At 39.8% G+C, this 19,920-nt stretch overlaps 1 protein-coding gene across 2 annotated transcripts in view; it reads left to right on the top strand.

The window, feature by feature from the left end:
- Nucleotides 1-8,615: 8,615 nt before the first annotated feature.
- The window catches only part of Gopc (golgi associated PDZ and coiled-coil motif containing), a 36,105-nt gene continuing 24,800 nt past the window's right edge, over nt 8,616-19,920 (top strand). The window contains exon 1 of one of the 2 annotated variants that reach the window (XM_048353973.1): nt 8,616-9,117. In XM_048353973.1, coding sequence (XP_048209930.1) covers nt 8,830-9,117 — 288 coding nt within the window. In that variant the 5' untranslated portion in view covers nt 8,616-8,829. The remainder of the gene's footprint in view (nt 9,118-19,920) is intronic. The other variant, XM_048353974.1, reaches the window with a different exon arrangement.

Here is a 19,920-nt window from a genome sequence, read left to right as displayed (position 1 = left end):
CTGATTGCTCCAAAACATCACTTTTCTCACCAAAAAGTTTCTCCAGTTTCTTCAACCTATTGCTCTTTGCTAAATATTTCATTGAAAGCATGTTTCTTTGATCTAATGATCAACCCATTTTATTTCCAGGGCAAGAGTACCAGGGTGCTTTCCCCAAAAGACTTGTCTAACTTTTTCTTGTAATTGTTTTGCCTGTTTTTTCTTCCTTCCTTCCTTCCTTCCTTCCTTCCTTCCTCCCTTCCTTCCTTCCTTCCTTCCTTCCTTCCTTCCTTTCTATTGTACTTTTAGTTTTTTTCCCCAACCTAAAAAATGTTTAAGAATATTTTACAGGATTAAAAAATTCTGTTTCTCAGACTATACTTATTTGTTTATGATAAACTGAGAAGGAAACTTTTCTTCATGTAGAAGACAAAGCTTTGTTGATACTACAAACTGCACAAGAAAAACAATAGGAGAGTACAGCCTGGGTCCTTGAAGGACTTGCAGGTTTTGTTGTACCTGCAATGGGAGTGACAGGCTCCTTTACATATATTTATTATGCTGTGAAATAGCCACAGAAACTGCCACATTGTTCAGCTTCTACTTCACTTTCTGTTGGCTTTTGGAATGTTCACAGGTTTACTTAAGGGTATAAAGTGCTGGTGTAGCTCCTGAGTCAGTGAGTCCTGAAGTCTAGCAAGAAATACCTAATTCTTTTTACTTGGTTTCTTTGGAAGAGAAGCCAAGTAAAGGGACATAGGTGTCTTTCTCAAGAATGGAAACTCAATAACTCATCCAACTCTGTCCAAAATACAGCCTAGAAACAATGTTTAGTTCTTTAACACAAAAAGGGCAGACTCAAAAAATAGGCCCTAAATTTGAACTTGGATTGGATTCAGTTCATTGTTTGAATTCTCAGACCAGGATTCTCCCTGATTTTTCTTCTGTATCTTTATTCTCTTCTGCATCCTAAAAACATTTTATTCTCACAAAAAGTGTGGGTTAAAGAGACAGTCATATTGGCCTCTTGCAAATAATAGCCAGGCTTACTACAAAACAGAACAACATCCCCCAATAAAGAAGTTCTGCAGCCCCAAATGTCAGTAGTGCTAATTAGTATTAAATCCTTCAATAAGCATGAGTGTATTCTTCTAAGAAATGTATAGTGAGTTTCCTTAATTTAATAAAAAAGCAAAGGACAAGAAATCCCTGAAGTAATCTAGTATCTTGTTTGTAATATTTTGGGAGCCATTACCACAGAAGACACTATGATGAGACAATCCAAAAAAAAAAAAAAAAGTCTGTTTGGGAAGTATTTTTGTTGTATTAAAGGAAGACATAACTTTCTTTTAAAAAAAAATTGGGGGGCTTGGGTAGGGGAGAGGGGGGTATGAGGGACAAGGTAACAAACAGTACAAGTAATGTATCCAATGCCTAACGTATGAAACTGTAACCTCTCTGTACATCAGTTTGATAATAAAAATTTGAAAAAAAATTGGGGGGGCTGGGAAGGTGGTTTAGTCATAGAATGCTTGCCTAGCATGAATGAAGGGCTGGATTTTATTCTTCAGTACCACATACACAGCAAAAGCTAGAAGTGGCACCATGACTCAAGCAATAGAGTGCAAGCCTTGAGCAAAAGAAGCTTAGGGACAAAGCCCAGGCCCTAAGTTCAACAGGACTAGCAAAAAAATTAACTTTTGTTAGTTTTCAGCATATCTGCAGGAGGAGGTACCTTATAGATAATCTAACCAATGTCCTTTTTCCTATTGTCCACAGAAAACTGAATTCTTGAAGGAAAATTGATTAACCCAAATTGACTTAAAACTAGAAGAATCTGCTCATGGCTTCAACTATAAACTGATTGGCCAAGAATTAAACAGAAACTTTTCCTGAAATGAAAACCTCTCTGTCTCACAGAAAAATTCCAGGAATGGAAAAATGGTGTACAGGATTCCTTTAAAGTGACTTTCTTACACTAGAGCATGTTGAATGAAAAGCATAGCTTAAGTAAAGACAGAAAATTATGTTCTTCCAAGCCTCATTTTTTCCCTCCTATAAAATAAGGATGGCCAGGCACCGTGGCCCAGCACTCAGGAGTCTCAGGCAAAAGGATGATGAGTTTGAGGCCAGCCTGGTAGGTTTGATTAAATAACAGTTGTGTCACTGGGTTTTTCAAAGCACTATTTTCTTTTATTGTGTTGTACAGAGGGGATACAGTTATGTAAGCAATGAGCACATTTCTTGTTGAACATTGTTACTCCCTCCTTTGTTTTCTCCCACTTTCCTCCTCCCCCCCCCCCACCTCGGCCCTCCCTCCCATCATTTTTAGTTTTTTGGATTTTTAGTAGCCATAGGCTGTATATACCTGTTCTCCAGCTGTCCTCAAGCCAGAAAAGTGATTATATGACATTTTTCACTCATTATAGAAGAATGAGTCTATCTCCCACCAAGTCATATAAGATAGGAAATTAGCATAAGCAGAAGAAAGGAGCTCAAATACACCAACAGTCGCTCATTTGTAGTGATGAATTTCCACTACGGAAGTCTTTTTACCCTTACTATTCCAGTTCCCCATGGACAAAAAGGCAAAATGAATTTTCAGTTACCATCAACTATAATAAAGCAAACAGTGTTCCCAAGAACTCTTCTAACATCTTTTTGTGTTGTTGTTTCACTGTATTCCTCTGATTTGTTATTTTTTATATATTTACTTAATTAGATAACTTATTCTTATATCTTTTAATTGAAGCTAAAAAAAAAACCCACACTGTTAAAAGGTGTTTAGAATGTACATGTGTTTTATTTTTAATCTACAAGAAACTTAGATGACAGAGGATCATAGGCTATGCTTGACCTGTGAAAGCTAACAATCTGAGAAATAAACAGTAACTTGACAGTAGACAAAAGAGGATGAATTAATGACTGGTAAACTCTGATATCATTGTTAATAAATGGTGGTTTTAGATAATGGGATCTGTGGAAAAGGGTAAATGAAGCATTTAGAGTAGGTAATAGTGAAAAAGCTCTTAACCCTTAACAGCATAAAGGTATATGAATATAGTAATGAAATTTTAAATGTTTTGTTTTAACAATAATAAGCCAACTCCATCTTCACTAAGATCTCCCCCACCCTATCCAGGGAAATTCCCCTTCCTTGTGATAAGATTATGTAAACTACTAGGCCACCTGAGTAGTGGACCGTCTAAGGTTAAACCTGTGCCCTCCCATGAATAGGCATATCTGCCTGCATCATGTGAGCCCCGCCAAATCCATGGGCCAAGTCTAAAATGATAGGTTGGTTCAAACAGTTGCTATGAGGCAGACTGTAACTCCATTGGCCACCTGAGAGTGACCTGGCATGCTCTGTAAGTGTTGTAAGCTCATTGGCCTCCTGTATGTAGCAAGCTTGACCATGTGGTGTTTGCCTTTATAACCCAACCCTGAGCAAGGCCCAGAGCCCAGAGCCTGCTGTCCCAGCTCCTGGCCAGCCTCCTTTTTACAGTTGCAGTTTCAGCTCCCCAGTCTGGGCTGTGACCCTGGCCAGTCAGTATACTTTTTTCTTTCCCAATAAGTCCATCTTTTTACTTGAAAAAAAAGCCAATAATAATATAGCAGAGGGGACTATCACTACATTGGACACTGATGAAAAGGAACTAAGCGGGCTGGGGATATGGCCTAGTGGCAAGAGTGCCTGCCTCATATACATGAGGCCCTGGGTTCGATTCCCCAGCACCACATATACAGAAAATGGCCAGAAGTGGCGCTGTGGCTCAAGTGGCAGAGTGCTAGCTAGCCTTGAGCAAAAAGAAGCCAGGGACAGTGCTCAGGCCCTGAGTCCAAGCCCCAGGACCGGCCAAAAAAAAAAAAAAAGAAAGAAAAAAAGAAAAGGAACTAAGCAACCTATGGGTGGGAATGGGAAGGAAGGAATGAACGAAGGAGGGAACAGATGTTGCTAAACAAAAGAAACACAATGTACATATCATCCAAAATGAAGAAAATGATTTTATTGTTAACGTTCATAGACTTCGCAAGCTATGTAGAGTAAAATGACAATTTTCTTCATTGTGAAAGTTAAAATGTATACTGTGAAATACATGTAATAACTTAAACCCAATTAAAAAATAAAATTTTTAGGTTTGCATATACCACACAAAATGTAACATCTAATAACTTTTAACTAAAGAAAAACAAAATAGGCTGGGAATATGGCCTAGTGGCAAGAGTGCTTGCCTCATACATGAAGCCCTGGGTTCGATTCCCAAGCACCACATATATAGAAAACGGCCAGAAGTGGTGCTGTGGCTCAAGTGGCAGAGCACTAGCCTTGAGCAAAAAGAAGCCAGGGACAGTGCTCAGGCCCTGAGTCCAAGGCCCAGGACTGGCAAAAAAAAAAAAGAAAAACAATAATTTTGAAGGCTAAATTTACTGGGTTTACCAGACAAGTAAGTAAGATCATTGTTAAACATTTCTCTTTAAGTTGGAAAAATATTCCTTGAATTTTAATGACAAATAGATATTTTATAAATAGCTCTAAACCCTGAGAGAGTATAAAAGTTGTGTTTTCTAACATATACCAAAGGTACATCTTAAAAAGTGATAGATTTTTAAAAAGAATTTCCTAGGTATAATGTTGGGATAGTTTAATAATTGACGTTATCCCACGATTCTGACACTGTAGATCCTATATTTGGGGTTCAATGGTAAGCAAGTTATTGAGAAGGAAGGAATTGATAGTCTAAAGGGCTCCGAAATAATATGCCAATGCTACAGCAGGTATCGGCAGAAAAGTAAATGGGGACTGAGTACAGAGGGAAGGCTTTTTGGAAGAGGAGGTGGCTGAGCCAGTTCTAAATCACTCCACTAAAATTCTCAAGTTTGACGAACAAGAGGGTAAGCGTTTTCTATCTGTCTGTCTCTCTATCTATCTAAAGAATGAGGATAAAAAAATCACTTGGAGATATCCAAACTTACTTCTTCCACATGACTATCTGAAAACTTCAAATTGTTAAAAAGCAGATATTTAATATAAACAATACATCTGAGTAAAATATCCCAAAATGTCCCATATTGATCAAGTGAAATGATGTTAGATTTTTCTTGATTTTATTCATTCATCATACAACTTTTTATAAGCACTAGTAGCACTTAATCTCTTTTCCTTTCCCTGGTAGGGTTAACTGAGACAAGTAAAGCTTAGTATAAAGTCTGGAACACAGGTTTCAATAAATAATTTCTCCCTCTCTGTCCAAGGTGGATATTTATGTTTCCTCCCTCCCTCCCTCCCTTCCTTCCTTGGGTGGTATTTGGGGTTGAACACAGGGCTAAGTAGACAGGTACTCTACCATTGTTTTCATCCAACTTGTTTTTAGTGGCAAAACCCTGTAGGAATAAAAGAAGAGTGTCATATTTTAGCTGCATTGGGTTGTGCAAATCATTTACCAGAATGATTTGCCAAAGTTTATTGGCAGTTTCACCAAATCTAACTTCAAATAGAAGAATCATCGCATTGTTTTCATTTGTGGGAAAATAAGTCTCAAGTGGGTAGGTAAAGTAATAAATGTAGAGTTATACAGACAGCAGATGGCAGCACTGGAACATCAGCCATTTTTTGTCAATTTCCATGTTTTGTCCAGACTGGCAAAATTGGAAAACACTGAACAAGATGACTAGACTATATTGATGTTGAGTATTTTAAGTAATAACATGGTACCAAGATGGTATGTATGTACATAGTATGTTGCAAGTGCTATGTAGAATTGTAATGAGAGGGCTGGGGATATAGCCTAGTGGCAAGAGTGCCTGCCTCGGATACATGAGGCCCTAGGTTCGATTCCCCAGCACCACATATACAGAAAACGGCCAGAAGCGGCGCTGTGGCTCAAGTGGCAGAGTGCTAGCCTTGAGCGGGAAGAAGCCAGGGACAGTGCTCAGGCCCTGAGTCCAAGGCTCAGGACTGGCCGAAAAAAATATATATATATTAAAAAAAAAAAAAAGAATTGTAATGAGAAGTGGCAATATGGTAAGGAAGGGTTCTGCATATATAGGATGTGACAAATAGGAAGATATTCACCAATCATCAGAGCACTGGAAACATAAACACTTAACATGCACCTCAGTGACACCTACACACAATGATACAATTGAAATATTTCACAAAAGAAATTTACATTGAATTTATATTTAAAGTGTGGTACATATAAACTAAAAAGTCCTAATTAATGAACAATGAATATTATGGATTTTTTGTTAATATTTCATGCATGTCCATAGATTTGTGTCCATAGATATGTGTATATACCTACACACACACACACCTTTGTGTCTTAAAAAAATTTTTATTATAAAGATGATGAACAGAGGGGTTACAGTTATATAAGTCAGGTAAAGAGTCCCTTTCTTTTTGGACCATGTCACTCCTTTCCTTGCTCTGTTTTTCCTACCTGTCCTCACCCACAAGTTACATAGTTCATTTTCAACATAGTGTCAAGTGAAACCACTGCTGCATTTGTCCAGTCTTAGTCCCTCCATTTTTTGCCCCTCTTACCCACCCAAAAAGCAACTAAACAATCAAGACAAAAAAAAACAAAAACAACATCAAAGAGAAAATGTCTTTTTCCATTTACTGCAGCTCATTTGGGGATTTTTTGAAAATAACTTTTGGAACTTACTTTCCAATCTATTATATTGGTAAAATGCACCAGAAAATATGGGGACTGGCAATGTAGCTCAAGTGACAGACAGAGGACGGCTTCCAAAGGCAAGGTCCTGAGCTCAATACCTAGTACTAGTAAAAGTGGAGGGGGGGGGGGTAGGAGTAGGAGGAAGAGGAGCAGAGGAGGAGGTGACCTCTTTATTTCTGTATCCCATTGTTAACACAAAAGACACCTAGATGAAAATTCTAGCTCAGCAAATTTCTAGCTGTATGACCTTGCTAAGTTCAGTTTTCAATGATTCATCTATTAAAAAGTGACTATCCCTACTTGATAGGATTTCAGTTTTTGATGATTCATCTATAAAAAAGTGACTAGCCCTACCTAACAGGATTTTGTGAGGATCAAGGAAATAAAGTAAATAGCACACTGCCTAACACATAGTAAGTATTTAACCACTGGAAGTTATTATTGTGATTGCACATATACCTCCTTCCTGAATATTTTTTTTAATTTAGTTAAAATTCCCCCCAAATACATTGCTGACATATTAAGTGTAGAGCAAGTGTCTGGGAATTTGATGGCTATAGCAATGATGTTCTTGCAAATATTGACGACAAAAATAACCTTTGAAGAGGGATTGCAGAAAGATGCAAATTTCACTTTCATATTATTGTAAACTAAGATCTCTATAAAGGTCCCAATGCAAGCTTCAGGCAAGATCATGGTTAGCTGTGTTTAGCTATTTACTGAAACCAAGAGACCTTATTACTTATGTTAACCAGTTTGTCCAAAGACCCTACAGTGCAAACTAAAACTGATTTCTTGCTTATTGGTGAGGAGCATACAGTGCAGGTTTAGACTAATTAGAAGAACAGATCACAAAAGATTTTGGGTTTAGCTCCCAAATACTCCCCTAAGCAATTTATGAGAGCTGGCTCTACCAGCTTACTCTGATCAGACTGGTTTCTTTCCCTTTCCAGACTGCTGTTGAACTAGAAAAGTGGTTGAGGTTAAACAGGTAGAATGCAAACAAGGAAATCGCTGAATTTTCTCAAAGCATGTAAAATTAAAATGCAAGCTGTAGTTTTCAGTTAGACTACCTAGAAGCTAGCTTGTGGTAGAGGTTCGGTCTCATTTGTTTTGTCCTCAATACATCAACCACATCCCATATTCACTATGTTTATAAGTGTATGAACCTTTATAAGTTTGTTTTTCTGAAATATCACAGGAGGAGAATTATAAATTTTGGAAATGACTACACCACTCAAGGTAACTGCTTTAGAAATGTACAGCCTGTAATGTAATTAAGGAGAAGAGCATATGCCAAACACTGACATTAAGCATTATATTTTGCCTTATTGCTAAGTGAAGTAAAATCGGGAACATAGGCTTCCAGGTTGAATAATACAACTAAGATGGCTAGAATGTGACAGACTACAGAACCTGAATCCGGGCCTATCAGATTTTTCAGAAAAGGCTTTCTATTAATTCAGCGAAACCGAGTCAGTCAAATCCACAGGCCCTGGAATTTAGGATTTGGTTTACCAAGTGCAACCAGAGCAAAAACCCACCCCACCCTAAGTCAAGCAGGAACTGGAATGGAAAAGGTAAAACGTGGCTGTCGCGCATGCTCACACCGCCCTCCGCGTTCCATCCTGGCCTGGATGCCACTGCGACAACTCTTCCCCACGAATTGGGGACGCCTCCCGCCCTCTGTGAGGCAACACTGGCGAAAGCCGTCCCTTTCTCCCACGTGGATATCTTCTTCTTCCTTGGGCCTTTCCAGTTTGGAAGCGGACTCCCCCTCCTTTATCGAGGACTGGAGCACTGGCTGGCCAGTTGTCAACTTGGACGTGGACAGTCAGGTCCCTGGCTGAGGCCTTTCATAGGCCAAGGTCGCATCCAGGTCCCGCCCACTTCCTCCCAGCGGGCTGCGACCGCCCGGTTCTTCACTACGCATGCGCAGCGGGGGCGGGCCGGGAGGAGTCTTCCGTCTGCTGTCTCTCGCCGTCACCGCATCCCGGCGGCTCCCGCCACTCTGGGGCTGCTGTACCGGCGTTAACTGCGCGAGGGGAGGGAAGGGACGGACGGGGCGTGCGCGCGGTGGGGGAGGTCCCCGCAGTGCCAGCAGTTCCCCTCGCGCCGGGTGGGCGGCGAGGGTCCGCAGCAGTCGGGGGAGGCCCTGGACGGCGCCATGTCTTCGGGCGGCCCCTGCCCAGCAGGAGCCGGAGGGGGCTCCGGGGGCGCCTCCTGTGCTGTGGGGGTCTCCCCCGGCGGGGTGTCCATGTTCCGGTGGCTGGAGGTGCTGGAGAAGGAGTTCGACAAGGCCTTCGTGGACGTGGATCTGCTCCTTGGTGAGATCGACCCGGACCAGGCGGACATCACTTATGAGGGACGACAGAAGATGACCAGCCTGAGCTCCTGCTTCGCGCAGCTCTGCCACAAAGCCCAGACAGTGTCCCAGATCAACCACAAGCTAGAGGTGAGCCTCGGGGGGCGGGGGACCGGCAGAGGAGGCCGTCAGCCCCACACTACCCGAGGGCGTTAGGTCCCACGGAACGCGCCTGGGAAACGACCCAGGGACTTTGCCCACCAAGGCACCTGGCCTTGGCCTGTGATGGAAGAGTGTACCTGCCTGAAAGGAACGAGCTAAGGGCTGTAGAGAAGGGTGTAGCCTGCGTGTGGGTCACTCTCGAGGTCCTGTCATCCACCTTTCTAGTATGCCACCCGGGAGGGAACAGGAGCTACTGACCTTCGGCTTCCTTGTAGGTCTTACATTAACAAACCTAAGAAAAGATTTTCTGCCAGGAGGATACCTGGGCCCACCTATGAGCTTTGCAGATCTACTTTCTCAGACTGGTGTGTTTTCAGAGAGACGCAGTCCTGATTATATTCATTTTCCCGACCCAAAGTAACATCCGTGACTGAACAGTCTTGCATGAACTGTTTAGGGGAATCTGATTCAAAGCTCTTTGGAAATTTGAGTGGAATGTGTACCAACGTATGGTTATCTTTGTTTACACACATAATTGTTCCTTAAATTATAGGCAGATATCTCCTGAACTCCCTCTCATTCAAATAACTTCTAACATTGATGTTTATGTGCTGGTACTTCATGGTATTTCCCAAGGTCTGACTGCCTAAAAGTGGTGGTGAGAGTAGCGTGGGGGTGAGTGTATCTTTCATATTATATGGAAAATTAAACTTAGGGCACTATTTAGACTATTTAAACTTAGGGCACAATATTTAGAATTCATGACATATTTACATTAATACATATAGAGCAATTTATAACCGGGCAATTTAAAAAGAGAACAGTATTTCATTTTAAGTAGGTACAATTAGGATATTAGCATTGCTATTATTTGTAGTAATTGAAAATGCCCATTGTATCCAAATTAATATATATGTCAAACACTGTTCTTGTTTAGTGGTCAGCATTCTTTCTCTCCTATAGCCATTAGGAATGTGGTATAATTAATCTTTGATTGGTATACATTTACAAACTCAGGATTTTGTGACTTCTCCACTGAGAAGTCTATTGATTTCTCCCATCATTTTTGAAAAACTTAGAATGAAAGTGCTGCTATGAAGGTAATTACTTCATGTGAGTAAATTAAAAATGTCTCTTGATTAATGGTTATTGAAATTGCATCAGATGGTATTAAGGACAATATTTCAGCTTTAAAAACAAAGATTAAGAGTTGAAATTTCTTATCATTGACAGGCTTAAATGTCTACTAAAGATAAATGGGTTAAAAAAAACAGCTGGTTCTGGGTCGTGAACTATGGGCCTGGGCACTGTCCCTGAGCTCAAGGCTTGCACTCCATCTCTTGAGCCACAGATCCATTTCCTGCTTTTTCTGTGATTAACTGGAGATCCACGTCTCCAAGCTTGCGCTGGCTGGCTTAAGATCTCAGCCTCCTGAGTAGCCAGGATTACAGGCATGAGCCACCAGTGCCCTTTGACAAATGGTTTTAATTTTTTTTCCTTTATTGTCATAGTGAAGTACAGAGCGGTTACAGTTTCATATGTAATGATAAATGGCTTTTTTTTTTTTTTGCCAGTCTTGGGCCTTGAACTCAGGGCCTGAGCACTGTCCCTGGCTTCCTTTTGCTCAAGGCTAGTACTCTGCCACTTGTGCCACAGCACCACTTCTGGCCGTTTTCTATATATGTGGTGCTCAGGAATTGAACCCTGGGCTTCATGTATACGAGGCGAGCACTCTTGCCACTAGGCCATATTCCTAGCCCCATAAATGTCTTTTTAAAAGTGAAAAGATTCCATATTTTTTGCCTGTCCTGGGGCCTGAACTCTGGGCCAGGTGCTGTCCCTGAGCTTCCTTTGCCCAAGCCTAGTGCTCTACCACTTGAGCCACAGTTCCACTTGCAGCTTTTTCTGGGATTAACTGCCTAGGCTTGCTTTGAACCATGATCCTCAGACCTCAGCCTTCAGAGTAGCTAGGATTACCTAGGAGTAGCTAGGTGTGAGCCACTGGGGCTCAGCCCGAATTCATTTTTTAGGTAACCTAAAGAACTAAACAGTGATTTTTTTTATTTTTATTTTTTTGCCAGTCGTGGGCCTTGAACTCAGGGCCTGAGCACAGCCTTTGACCCTTGGCTTATTTTTGCTCAAGGCTAGTATTCTACCACTTGAGCCACAGCACCACTTCTGGCTGTTTCTATGTATGTGGTGCTGAGGAATCGAACCCAGAGCTTCATGAATGCTAGGCACGTACTCTACCACTAGGCCATATTCCCAGCCCAACAGTGATGTTTTTATGTCAGATAAAAATGTAATTTCAAAGAAATTAGATCATTGTGTGTGATGGAAGTGGAACTCACTTTTTCCATTCTTTAGATATTTTGAATGAGTATTCATCTAAATAATAGATTGTATGTGTAATAAATTATACATGTTCTTATTTTCAGAATTTATGATTAAATGCTCTGATTCCACGTCCTGGCTTAGGAAGTACCATAATTTCTCAAAATAGGAATTGGCCAATACATCACAATATAAGTGTGTTTTTTTCAGCATGATTCATAGATTTTAGAAAATGGTGAAGGGAGAGATAAATTTGGTTTGGATTGATTTCTGTGTATTTTCAGCTGCAGTTGACTCATCTGTATTTGGTGTTAATCTTTATACCTACAGCATCGTCTGTAGTTTTTTCTTGTTCTAAATTGGTGATGGGGCTTGAACTCAAGGCCTTCTGCCTGGGCTGGCTTTGAACCACAATCCTCAGATCTCAGCCACTCGTAGCTAGGATTACAGTGTGAGCCACCAGCACCCAGACTGTAGTTTTGACAGATCAGTTGTGTATTCCTGTGGAAAGGCTAATTGTCAGCAGTGTCTTTCAAAGCAGACAGGTGGGTATACCATTTGCAGAATTTCAGGTGTTGCTCCATAAACTATTATCAGCCTTATAAACCTAAAGGAGATCTCTCTCTCTCTTTTTCTCTCTCTCTTTCTCTCTCTCTCCATATATATATATTTATATATGTAAATATGTATGCATATATTTATATATGTATACTTTTTGGTCAGTCCTGGGGCTTGGACTCTGGGCCTGAGCACTGTCCCTGGCTTCATTTTGCTCAAGGCTAGCACTCTAACACTTGAGCCACAGCACCACTTTGGCTGTTTCTGTTTATGTGGTGCTGAGGAATAGAACACAGGGCTTCATGCATGCAAGGCAAGCACTCTACTACTAAGGCATATTCCCAGCCCCCTCTATATTTTTTTAAATCACTTTTATTTCTTAGTAAGTATATGAATTAGTTCTACTGTGTTAGTTATATGGACATAAAGAAATAATCATTGAGGCTGCTTATGGTTTGTATAACAAATGCATACATCAAGTTAAGTGGTTTTAGAAATTGATAATTTAGATTATATTGTATCTAAGTCAGTCTTTGTAGCCTTCTAAGTTGCCACTTACCACTCCTTGTGTTTTTAGGTAATACTATACTTCATCTAATCTAGTAGGAAAACACTGGCTTTAAAAAAAATATTACAGGGCTGGGAATATGGCCTAGTGGTAGAGTGCTCGCCTTTTATACATGAAGTCCTAGGTTCGATTCCCCCGCACCACATATATAGAAAACGGCCAGAAGTGGCGCTGTGGCTCAAGTGGCAGAGTGCTAGCCTTGAGCAAAAAGAAGCCAGGGACAGTGCTCAGGCCCTGAGCCCAAGGCCCAGGACTGGCAAAAAATAAAATAAAAAAAATTTTACAGTTTTAATTAAATGTAACATCTGTGTGACTTTTTTTGGCCACAAATTATGTTTGGGAAGAGACATGTATATAAAGTGCTGAACATGGCAGGGAATATCAGAATATTCTCAAGTGGTGAAGTAGTACCCCTTGAAATCCCATCGCTATTTTAAATGTCCCACCCACTGTGGTATTTGCTGAATCACAGGCACTGATTGATAGCAGTAGTAGCAAATACTAGTGATATCTATACTTGGGTTAGAGTAGAACAAAAATTGAGAACTAATGCTTAAAGAGAAACTCAGCTGTCTGTCTTGAAATGTTCTGCACGTTTACTCTTTCTTTAAAGTAACAGCGGAACAATACACTTTCCCACTACACTTACCTTCCCACCACACTTGTTGATTTTAATATCTTTAACATGGTTCACTGTAGCCATCAGTACAAAAACTTAGCTTTGGTCAAGAACCACAAAGACAATATACTGGTTATAAACTTACATATTTTAAAAAAATTGTTATCATAAAGGGAATGTACAGAGGGCTTATAGTTATATACATTAGGTAAAGAGTACATTTCTTTTTGGACAGTGTCACTCTTTCCCTCACTTTCTGTCATGTTTTTAAATAAGTTATTTGTAACCTTGAAATTGGACTTTAGTTTTGACTTAGTATATATGAATTAAGCACTAGTTATGTACCAGAAGTTATACTGGGTACTTGGGATAAGATAGTAAGCAAAAAAGGTCAGAGTCATTGCTGTTAATTGTGGAGCCTGGATTAATTTTGGAGATTGGCTTATGGAGCTTGTCACCAGAGGGATTTGTTGCGGGAATAATAGCTTAAAGAAGAAATTAAAATGTTAGCTGCTATGAAAGGTATCTAGTAATGAGAGCCTATTCTACATTGTCAAGGAAGGAACACTACCTAAGAAAATTACCACTGACCTAAGACATAAAGGATGAATAGAATTATTTAGGGTAAAAGAACTAAGAATATCATTCCTATATTGCAGTAGAAGACTAGCAAATGCGTAGCACCAGTGATGAGCAACAACATAGTTCATTTGAAGATCTGAACTAGGTAAATGCTTTGAAAGCAGAAGGTTAAAAAAAAGGTAAGATGTAAGGTAAGATTGAACTAGTAGGGACTGAGTCTGGTTGGTTTTATAGGCTATAAATATGTCTTTATGTAACAATGAAAGGTGTTTTTAACTACATAATAACCTCCACTGTGAAATTAGAATAGGTCATTCAAGCTGCGTATAGAGAAAACTTGGGGAAATGACAAATGAATGTAGGAAATCATTTGGGAGTTTCTTATTACACATGTGAGGTTATGATAATTGGAATAAGATAGTAGAAGTAGAGGAAAGTATTTAGCATTAGAAGAAGTAAGAGGAAACATATCAACAAAATCTATGGTGGATTGGAATGGAGGGATAAGTAAATTCGAGATGACTTCATGAGGTCCATCTTGTGTAGTTAGTAGTCTAGGTAGAAGATGGGTACAAGATATTGTTAACAGCAATGATATTTCTAACCCTTATTGGGCTGACTATCATTAAGGTGTTTTTTTTTAAAACTATTTCTTCATTTGATTCTTACAGCAGCCCCATGAGATACATTTGTTAATATATAGCTATGCTCATTTTACAGGGACTAAGTGAGGGACCTGCGACTACAGAGCTAGAGAAGTCAGTCACTGTACAAATACATATTTATTCCTGGTGGATGAGGAGCTGAGGAGGAAGAAAAGTCAGAAAGAGGGAGTATGATGGAATATATAGCTTTGAGAAGAGAGGTGGCATTTTATAGAGATATTGTTTGTTTTTTGTTTGGTTGGTTGGTAGGCAGTGAGGCTAGAACACAAAACCTGAGCTTTTTTTTTTTTGCCAGTCCTGGGGCTTAAATTCGGCCTGAGCACTGTCCCTGGCTTCTTGCTTAAGGCTAGCTAGCACTCTAGCACTTGAGCCACAGCGCCAGTTCTGGCTTTTTCTGTTTATGTGGTGCTGAGGAATCGAACCCAGGACTTCATGCATGCTAGGCAGTCATTCTACTGCTGAGCCCCGTTCCCAGCCCTCCCTGAGCTTTTTTGCTCAAGAGCTCTATCTACTACTTTGAGCCACAGCTTTACTTCCTGATTTTGTTTTTAAATGGAAAAAAAATCTTGTTTATAAGTTGGTGGGAATCATCTAGTTGAGGGAAAAGCTGAGTGTTATAGGAAAATAGAGTGGTAATTAATATTAGTAAGATTCTGAGTGAAGACAAGAAACAAGGTACAGGTAGAAGGAGAGCCTTGTATTTAAAGGTTAACTTAGAGGGAAGTGAGAAATAATGAGAGCAGGTGTGGGAGTTGGGAATTTTGTGTGATGATTTGATTTCTTTTTCTACAAAATAGGAGCCCAGGTCAATTGATAAAAGTGGTGAGAGTAAGAACCTAGGAGATTGAAACAGTAATAGAAGAGTATGGTGTTGTCAGTCATAAGTAGATTTGACAGGCAGTGTTGAGGACCACCTTGGGGTTAGCTATTATTAATTCAGCCTAGGCAAAAAAGTCCCGAGACTCTTACTTCAATTAACAACTCAAAGCTAGAAGTGGAGCTGTGACTAGAAATGGAGCTGTGGTAGAACACTATCTCTGAGCAAAAAAGCTCAAGGACAATGACCAGGCCTTGAGTTCAAGCCCCAAAACTGGCACAAAAGGAGTAGAGAGATTGTAATGGAATGAAATAAATTCAAAATCCAATGTTACTATCCCCATAAGAGATAGGAAATAATACACCGACACTGAGAAGGCTGTGTATGAACAGAAACACAAAACTCGACAGATGTGTCTACAAGCCAGGGCATGTGTTGGACTAACAGCAACCAACAAAAGCAAAGAAAATCTACTGGAGAGTTTCTCCAAGGTTTCCAGAAGAAGCTGGCCTCCCTAACACTCTGATTTCACACTTATAAAGTCCTGACCTCAGAGATTAAGCTTGTTTTCTTTTGTTTTTTTTGCCAGTCCTGGGCCTTGGACTCAGGGCCTGAGCACTGTCCCTGGCTTCTTTTTGCTCAAGGCTAGCACTCTGCCACAACTGGCAGTTTTCTGTATATGTGGTGCTGGGGAATTGAACCCAGGGCTTCATGTATAGGAGGCAAGCACTCTTGCCACTAGGCAATATTCCCAGTCCCAGCAGATCTCTTTTAACATTATCTTCTTGACATCCTTCTTGTACTTCTTTTTGGGTTAGTGTATCACAGATACATCTATAATAGAGCCTAGCACACTTTGCATTGTAACGAAAAGTGCATGTTTTGTATCTCTAATAGAGATTGAACTTCTTAAGGGATGTCTCTTATCCATGTCTTGTTCCCAGATCCCAGTACACATGAATGTTTGTCTACATTGATTAACTGATTAAAATATCTTGAGTGTTTTGCCATGAGTCTTCAAAGATTTCCACCCATTATTGTGTAGCATAAACTTCATGAGAGCTGAGATATTTTCTGTTTTTTTTTTTGTTTTGCCTCTGTACCCATGGTAGCGACACAGTGTCCATCATATTATTGAATGGACAAATTTGAAGATCCATTTATTCTCCTGGTATGTCAAATGAGGTTTGTGAATTAATATCTCATGGGTTTCCATCTTTAGAAAAAGTCAGAGTCATAGTGGTACATGCATCTTGCATTCTCAACACTTGAGAAGCAGAGGCAGAAAGACTTCAAGTTCAAAACCAGGTTGGGTTTCACAGCCAGTTCAAAGCTAGCCTGAGATATATATTGAGATCCTGACTCAAAAATTTAAGGGCTGGGGCTTGGGGTGTAACTCATATGTTGAGCACTTTCATAGTATGTTTGAGGCCCTGAGTTCAATCTGGAGTACTGCACCAAACAAAATAAAATGAAGGGCTAAATGAATTAAAACATGAATAAAGTAAAATTATTCAGTAACAGTGATATATAGTACAGTGGCAGAGCCATTGCCTGTGTAAGATAGTTAGCTCTGAAAAGAGAAAAGAAAAGAAAAAGTTGAAAATGTGACTTACAACATCCTTATAATTATAAAGCTATAGTAATAAAAACAGCTTGGTATTGGCACCGGAACAGGCTTGAAGACCCAGAAATGAACACACAGAACTACACCTACTTAATCTTTGATAAAGAAGCTAAAACAATAGTTTGGAAGAAAGATAGCCTCTTTAACAAATGGTGCTGGCAAAACTGGTTCAACACATGCAACAAACTAAAACTAGATCCTTATATATCACCCTGCACCAAAATCAATTCCAAATGGATTAAAGACCTCGAAATCAAAACAGACACCCTGAAAACACTAAAGGAAGGAGTAGGAGAAACACTTGGGCTCCTTGGCGCAGGACGGAACTTCCTTAACAAAGACCCAGAAATGCTACAAATCAAAGAAAGGTTGGACAAATGGGACTGCATCAAACTGCAGAGCTGCTGCATGGCAAAGGACATAGCTCGCAAGATAAACAGAAAGCCCACAGACTGGGAGAAGATCTTTACCGGCCATTCAACGGACAAAGGCCTCATATCTAAAATATATGTAGAGGGCTGGGGATATAGCCTAGTGGCAAGAGTGCCTGCCTCATATACATGAGGCCCTGGGTTCGATTCCCCAGCACCACATATACAGAAAATGGCCAGAAGTAGCGCTGTGGCTCAAGTGGCAGAGTGCTAGCCTTGAGCAAAAAGAAGCCAGGGACAGTGCTCAGGCCCTGAGTCCAAGCCCCAGGACTGGCCAAAAAAAAAAAGATACCCCCCCAAAAAAAAAAGGGGGCTGGGGATATGGCCTAGTGGCAAGAGTGCTCGCCTTGTAAAATATATGTAGAACTAAAAAAGTTACATTCCTCCAAAACAAAACCACAAAGAACCAACAGCCCTCTCAACAAGTGGGCTAAAGACTTAAAAAGAGACTTCTCTGATGAGGAAAAGAGAATGGCCAAGAGACATATGAAAAAGTGCTCTACTTCACTGGCCATAAAAGAAATGCAAATCAAAACAACATTGAGATTCCATCTCACCCCAGTAACAATGTCATATATCAAGAAAACTAACAATAACAATTGTTGGAGGGGATGTGGCCAAAAGAGAACTCTACTTCATTGTTGGTGGGAATGTAAACTGGTTCAGCCACTCTGGCAAGCAGTATGGAGATTCCTCAGAAGGCTAAATATAGAACTCCCCTATGACCCAGCAGCCCCACTTTTGGGTATCTATCCAAAAGACCACAAACAAAATCACAGTAAAACCACCAGCACAACCATGTTCATCGCAGTGTAATTTGTCATAGCTAGAATCTGGAACCAACCCAGATGCCCCTCAGTAGAAGAATGGATCAGGAAAATGTGATACATATACACAATGGAATTTTATGCCTCTATCAGAAAGAGTGACATTGCCCCATTTGTAAGGAAATGGAAGGACTTGGAAAAAATTATACTAAGTGAAGTGAGCCAGGCCCAAAGAAACATGGACTCTATGGTCTCCCTTATTGGGAATCATTAGTACAGGTTTAGGCAAGTCACAGCAGAGGATCACAAGAGCCCAATAGCTATACCCTTATGAACACCTAAGATGATGCTAAGTGAAATGAACTCCATGTTATGGAAACGATTGTTATATCACAGTTGTAACTACTTTCAACGTCCCATATGAATCTGTAGCTTCTATTATTGATGATGTTCTTGTATCACCTTCCTGTGGTTGTACCTACACTATCTCTGTAATCTTACTGAGTATATTGGAAACCGTGTATACTGGTATTAGAACTAGGAAATTAAAAGGGAATACCAAAATTGAGAGACACAGGGTAAAAAAAGACAAACAACTACAAAAGCAATACTTGTAAAACTGTTTGGTGTAAGTGAACTGAACACCTCATGGGGGGAAAGGGAAAGGGGGAGGAGGGAGTGGGATATGAGGGACGAGGTAACAAACAGTACAAAAAATGTATCCAGTGCCTAACGTATGAAACTGTAACCTCTCTGTACATCAGTTTGATAATAAAAATTTGGAAAAAAAAAAAAAAAAAGCAGCAGCAGAAGACTGTAAGGAAAAGAGAGCCATCAGCAAACCCAGAAGAGGGCTTCCCTCACAATCAGACTGTGCCACCATCTTGGTCTTAGACATCCCAGAATCCACATCAGTGAGCAATAAAAGGCCTGATGTTAAGTAATTAAAAAAAAAATCCTTATATAAGGATATTGAGTATGGGTTTGTTTTTGTGACATTTTCTAAAATAATTGGATAAATTGATTCTTATTTTCACCCCACTTCCAAATCTACAGAACCCTAGTTCCTTGACATTAAAATGGCAACATTTTATATTGTCTGAACTTTCCAGATTTAAAGTTAAATACTTTAGCTTTCAAGGATATGTCTTGGCTTTATTGATTAGTCTCCAGCTCAAATCTCCCAACTTCAGTAAACATGTTGTCTCTCATACACTTTTTAAAAAACACAATTGTGATCATGTCACTTTGCTTTAAATTCCTCAATTGAAAATTGTATAAAATTCAAACTCCTTACTATGACTGACAAATTGTCTATCCATCTAGAAATATAGCTTACCAGTCTTTCTTAATTTCTAAGCTCCAACTACATTAGCTTCCTTTCAGAAGCTCTAAGGTAAGATTCTCAAACTTTTTGGTTCCAGGATCCCTTAGCACTCTTAAAACTTGGAGTACCCCAGAGACCTTTATATCATTGTGGGTTATATGTGGTTATTTTATAGTTATTACTATTCCAGGCATTAAAACTGAGAAAACCTTAAAAATTGATTATATAAACATTACATGTATGTGCGCATATACTATATACATTTTAAAACAGAAGGTATCGAAGCAATTTTAGGTAATATATAGATCCTTATAGCTAGATTTCTGTTCTATATTTTATTACAATTAATTGTGAATTAGTGTCAGCTATATTCTTTGTGATTTCCAGTTTGGAGAATGTGTGCTTTTGTTTACGTGTGTGTCTGTACCTGCTAACTTGCCTGTATTGTGTCTGTGTGTTCATGCCCATGAGTGAACATATGTTCCAATATTTGTGA

The sequence above is a fragment of the Perognathus longimembris genome, chromosome 9 (genome assembly GCF_023159225.1).
Source record: "Perognathus longimembris pacificus isolate PPM17 chromosome 9, ASM2315922v1, whole genome shotgun sequence".
Classification (NCBI taxonomy): domain Eukaryota; kingdom Metazoa; phylum Chordata; class Mammalia; order Rodentia; family Heteromyidae; genus Perognathus; species Perognathus longimembris.
This window is presented reverse-complemented; position numbering and strand designations above follow the sequence as displayed.